The 4965-nt window shown below is 35.1% G+C and overlaps 1 protein-coding gene across 1 annotated transcript; it reads left to right on the forward strand.

Annotated features, from left to right (window-relative positions):
- Positions 1 to 453: 453 nt before the first annotated feature.
- On the forward strand, positions 454 to 2464 carry LOC308703678 (L-rhamnose-binding lectin CSL3-like). The gene is made up of 9 exons (XM_081387422.1): positions 454 to 548; positions 777 to 834; positions 906 to 929; positions 1027 to 1083; positions 1238 to 1373; positions 1498 to 1607; positions 1753 to 1797; positions 1912 to 2032; positions 2269 to 2464. Exons 2-9 carry the CDS (start codon positions 804 to 806, stop codon positions 2372 to 2374), a joined length of 630 nt encoding a protein of 209 aa, XP_081243548.1. The 5' UTR covers positions 454 to 548; positions 777 to 803; the 3' UTR covers positions 2375 to 2464.
- The last annotated feature ends 2501 nt before the right edge of the window (positions 2465 to 4965 follow it).

Raw genomic sequence — 4965 nt, forward strand, 5'->3', positions numbered from 1 at the left:
AAGTGAGGACAAAGCAAGAATCCAACATAACATGATGTTTTATTGCTTTTGTGTGCTGATAAATTCACCATCATGCCCCTATTGAAATGCACTCAATTGGGAGATTAAGGAGGTCTTGCATATGCCCAGTAAAATAAAAGTGGAAATAAATAAATGTGGAAATATATAAAAGTGGAAATAAATGTATAAATAAATGAAAACATAAATAAATGTGGAAGAAATACAATTATAATTATAATAATGAAATAAACTTATAAAATGTCATCATTATGTTTTGTTAGTTTTAGTTTTCATGGACCTTCTGTTTGGTTATGGACTCTGGAGTTAGAGAGCTGATTGAGACGCCCCCTGTGGATTTGGTTCCTTTGCCATGTCTTGTTCACATTGGTTTATGGTCTTGTCATGTGATATTCAGTTGTGTCTTCACATTGGTTAATGGTGTTGCTTACTTTCAGGTGTGTCTTGTTATGTGATTAGTCCTTGTGTATATATAGGCATCATGTTCCCATAGATTCTTGTCAAGCTTTGTTTTCTGTAACTGCTGTTTGGTGAGTCTCATGTTTATGCTTCTTTAGTTGTAGATATGTATTTATTTTGTATTTGTTTATTTTCAATAAATTGCACTTGGATTAACCTGTGCTAAATATAACAATATAAAGGTGTTGTAATGGAATTCAGTCCTTTATTGCAATAATTTGAGTGAAAAAATTGAGTCTTTTGGAATCTTGTTTTTGTTATAAATACTGTGCTCACGTGTCCCTTTAAAATGATTCCAGGGCTTTCCTTCTGTTCACACATTCAACATGCTGGTGCAAAAGCTAAGCTGGATCACTTGTAAGTACTAATTTAGAAGCAATTCAGTGCATGATTTCAAATGTTTCAACTTGTTTTTATTGGATTTTCAGTGCTGCTGTTTCTGTATCAACATGGTAAGGCAATACTGACTAATACATGTTTAGTCTGATTAAATAAATACTTTCAAGTGCAGAACGTTTAAGTAATCTTATTTCCGATTCCTCTCTGCAGGTGCAGAAGCAAAAACAATGGTGGTGTGTGAAGGAGAATCTGCGCATCTAACCTGTGGTGAGTAATTGGTCATATTTTTGGCTTTTGTTCCTAAATACAACAGTATGAGTGCAGGGAACAGGGTCATAAGGGGATCTTGAGCCTTTATGTCTCCAACCACATGATATGTCCTTAAAACTACCACAATTCTTTTCTTTTCTTTAAACAATAGATTCGGGTTTCATAAAGGTCAATCGAGCCAACTATGGGCGGACTTGTTCCAAAACGTGCATTAGAGGGAAACCAGCTGATCAGATCTCAAATACACACTGCAACACAGCAGAGGCCCTCTCTATAATATCTGATCGGTAGGTTTCACTGAGAGCATAGGAAAAAAAACTGTACAACTCAATTTTATACATCAAGCACAAGATTCATATTGTCTGTATATTAAAGCTATTAAGTACTTGTCATTGTCTGTCCATGAATCAGGTGTGATGGAAGTGCGTGCTGTACTGTTCCTGCAGTGAACTCTGTTTTCAATGATCCTTGTGTTGGAACTTATAAATACCTGGATGTGTCTTACGACTGTCTCCCAGCAGGTAAGTAACTTCCATCGTAAATTAAGCTGAATATTTTATAAATTGAGTTGTAGCAAATGAGTAAAAATATTTGAATATCTTGTACTAGTAGTTACTATATATTTCTGACCTCTGCTTCCCTTCCACCCAATTTTTTTTTTTTTAGAAAAAAGTGTAACCTGTGAAAATAGTCAAAGCGTCATTAAGTGTGGTAAGTTTTCTTTCTGTATTTTCTCTTACTATGCTGAGGTTAGTGTATAGCCTCCAGTCCACAATACAAACAATCATTCAGGAAATTCTCATCAAGTGTCTTGTGTATCAAAAGGTAAAGGTGTTATTCATGTTCATCATGCCAATTATGGAAGACGAGATCTCGTAACCTGCCCTCATAAATTCGCAACCAGACCAGACTGTTACTCTCCTCGGACCAGCTGCCTGCAATCCAGGTACTTCATCTACAGTCACTTTAGGTGTCACTGTCCCTTTGATGTATTGTATACGTAAAAAAAAAAAAAGCTGAAGACTATGTACATTTGAGACCATTATCCTGTTTATTAAATGGCTACTTTATATGTGGACAAAGAAACATTGATTTTTAGTTTACAATTTTGAGAGGCCGTAGAATGATACAAGAGCTAATAGACAATCTCTCTTCTAATTATACCAATTTTGTTTTCTTAAGGTGTGATGGGAAGAAGTCTTGTGAACTAAATGCTTCAAATTCTGTCTTCTCTGATCCATGTGTGGGTGTTTATAAGTATCTGGAAGTGACATACTGCTGTAAATAATATTGACCATCCTGCCACAAATGTATCTTGTGTCCTGATCATGTAAACCAATGACAATGAAAGGAAAATAAAGTAAATATCAAAAATAAAGTGGAATCCAGATGCTTTGAAAATGGTCTGAGAATTTCAGTGCAAAAACCTGTTTCTAAATGCTTTTATCAATGCCGAAATGTTTTCTGAAAACGTCTACAATGGCTGAAAAGACAACTTAACAAGGGTCAAGAGCCCAACTAAAGTAAACACTGATCACATGATGGTAACGTCAAATGAAACGATTCATCTAAACCTTTGTTAGTTCTCAAGACTTATGTAATTATCTGACAGAAATAGTCCATCTGGTTAGTCCTAAGTGAAGCTGGTAATGCTGTTTCTAGAGTTGTTTAACCCTTTCACGCATAGTGGTCACTACAGTGGACCGCTATTAAAAATGCATTTTCTTGAATTTGCACGGGTTTTTATGGCAAAGTTGCACATCAATCTCTTCATTGGACCCTTGTGCATCATCCTATAAATTGCAACCAAGTGGCAAGCCTTTGTATTTCTTTTTTTTTTTTTTTTCCTCCAAACCAAGATGGCCAAGGGTCAGTCAGACATGCCAAGTTGCTCCGGAATATCCACCCATTCCTTCTAATCTAGGAGACTCTTGTAGGTAAAAAAATATTGCAGCATCAAGCAATATCTAATGAGTCATATCACAGTAAAATTTTCCAAGTTTTGATTTTAGATTGAGAGAACTCTGATTAATCACATGTCCACTGTAGTGGACGTCATGCATCAACTGCTATATTTCAGCTACAATTCATAATTATAATGTGAATATTGTTTTTGAAATTTAAAACTTAACTTAATCTGCAGTGACTTTTTTTACTGTAAATAAATGTATTTGTATTATTAGAAAGTAATTTTCATTGACATCGAAAAAAGTCATGCGATTACATAATGTATGACACTTGTAATGCATTACATTACTTTATTTGTTAGATCAGAAAGTAATCTGATTACGTAATGCATGTTACTTGTAATGCGTTTCTTTACTCGTTACATCAAAAAGTAACCTGATTAGGTAATGCATGTTACTTGTAACACATTACTTTACTTGTAACATCAAAAAAGTAATCTGAATGGGTTATGCATGTTACTTGTAATGCGTTACCCCCAACACTGATCATTTCAGATGAGATTGAAAAAAACGTATCGCTAGGTTTTCTCAGAGGAGGGCTATGATAGAAATGTGCATGTCCATCTTGAACATAATCAGAATTATCATCTAATAAGGGTAAATCTCCATACTCTGGTGCACTGGAGGGAGCATCTGAGTGGTTTCCACAGTTGTACCTTTACAGACTTTAGAAAATTCTGATGGAATCACGTCCTCATGTTCTGATATCATAGATACGCGAAGTGCAACTTGTATGAAGTTGTATGAAGCCTTTGCAATATTTTGCATTTATATTTTTTGTATATATTTTATAGTTTTCACATGATTTGATATAATTGTATTGATTAGTTCGTTAAATTCACATACTTTATCTTTTTGATTATTGTCTTATTTAATACAGTATATCTTCAGTTTAAACCATAAATGCATGCTGTCCACTCAAGTGGACATCTGAAGATCTCTTTGAAAAATTTGTAAAAAAATAAAATAATCAATTCTTGTTTTTCATGCCCTAAGAGCAATAAAAACACATAGGGAAAAAATCCTGACTGAGGATATCATAATTCATGCATGAAAGGGTTAATCCAACTGAAGATAAATAGATGAAATCTCCTCTGAAGAGATTTAATGTCAAGACTGTGGCTCTAGTTTGTTTTCTTATTTGTCGTCTTTCAGTGCTTGTTCACAGCAGGTGTTTGAATGATTAAAATGTTTCCAGAACTTCATACTAACCTTTAAATAACATTCTATTAACCTTCAGGAAACTGGACATTATGTTCTTGCAATGTTACAAATCAATATTCCTAGAATGTTGATTTGTTAATCAATTAGGTTGAAAGAACATTTGAGGAACATCATGCCTTTTTAAAATGCGTTCCTCTAATGTCAAGAAAACCTGACCCTTTTTTTTACATTCCCAGAACCAACACTGAATATTTGGAGAACATTCTTGTAACAACTCTGTTAGCTGGGTAGTAGTAGTGTGTATTCATCTGAAGTTGCTGATCTACCGTGTGTCAGGAAGGGATGAAGTTAACTGGGATTTCTGAATGTCTCTCATTCCTGTTTTCTAACTTGAGCACAGGCTTGTAAGTTTGAAGAGGAGATGATCTCTCCGTGTTCAGACTCTCCAGATGTTGAGAAAGATTTGGATCTTTAGCCACAGAATTGAGTATTTGTTACTTGGCCTTTCTCTGGTCGATCTACCCTGTTCTGACCACGCTTACCATTACCCGATTAAGGTGCTGGTCAGGGAGAGGAATTAGGCCTTGTTGTAGAGATTTTAAAGGAACTTTCAAGAGTTGTTCCGATGAAGGAACTCCTGGAAGCATGCAAATCTTGTCCAGAGTTGTCCAAGCTGCATGCCCAAATCACACAAGGTTGGCCTAAAACACAGAAACAAATGGATTCAACGATCAGGGCGTACTTTCAG

This window comes from Scardinius erythrophthalmus (assembly GCF_964197995.2).
Source record: "Scardinius erythrophthalmus genome assembly, chromosome: 15".
Lineage (NCBI taxonomy): Eukaryota > Metazoa > Chordata > Actinopteri > Cypriniformes > Leuciscidae > Scardinius > Scardinius erythrophthalmus.

Bases quoted from the DNA above. Each gene is read 5' to 3' on its own strand.
- LOC308703678 (XM_081387422.1), top strand. From the start codon at position 804: ATGCTGGTGCAAAAGCTAAGCTGGATCACTT. The intron at 835-905 runs GTAAGTACTAAT...TTGGATTTTCAG, and splicing joins AAAGCTAAGCTGGATCACTT to TGCTGCTGTTTCTGTATCAA. The intron at 930-1,026 runs GTAAGGCAATAC...TCCTCTCTGCAG, and splicing joins GCTGTTTCTGTATCAACATG to GTGCAGAAGCAAAAACAATG.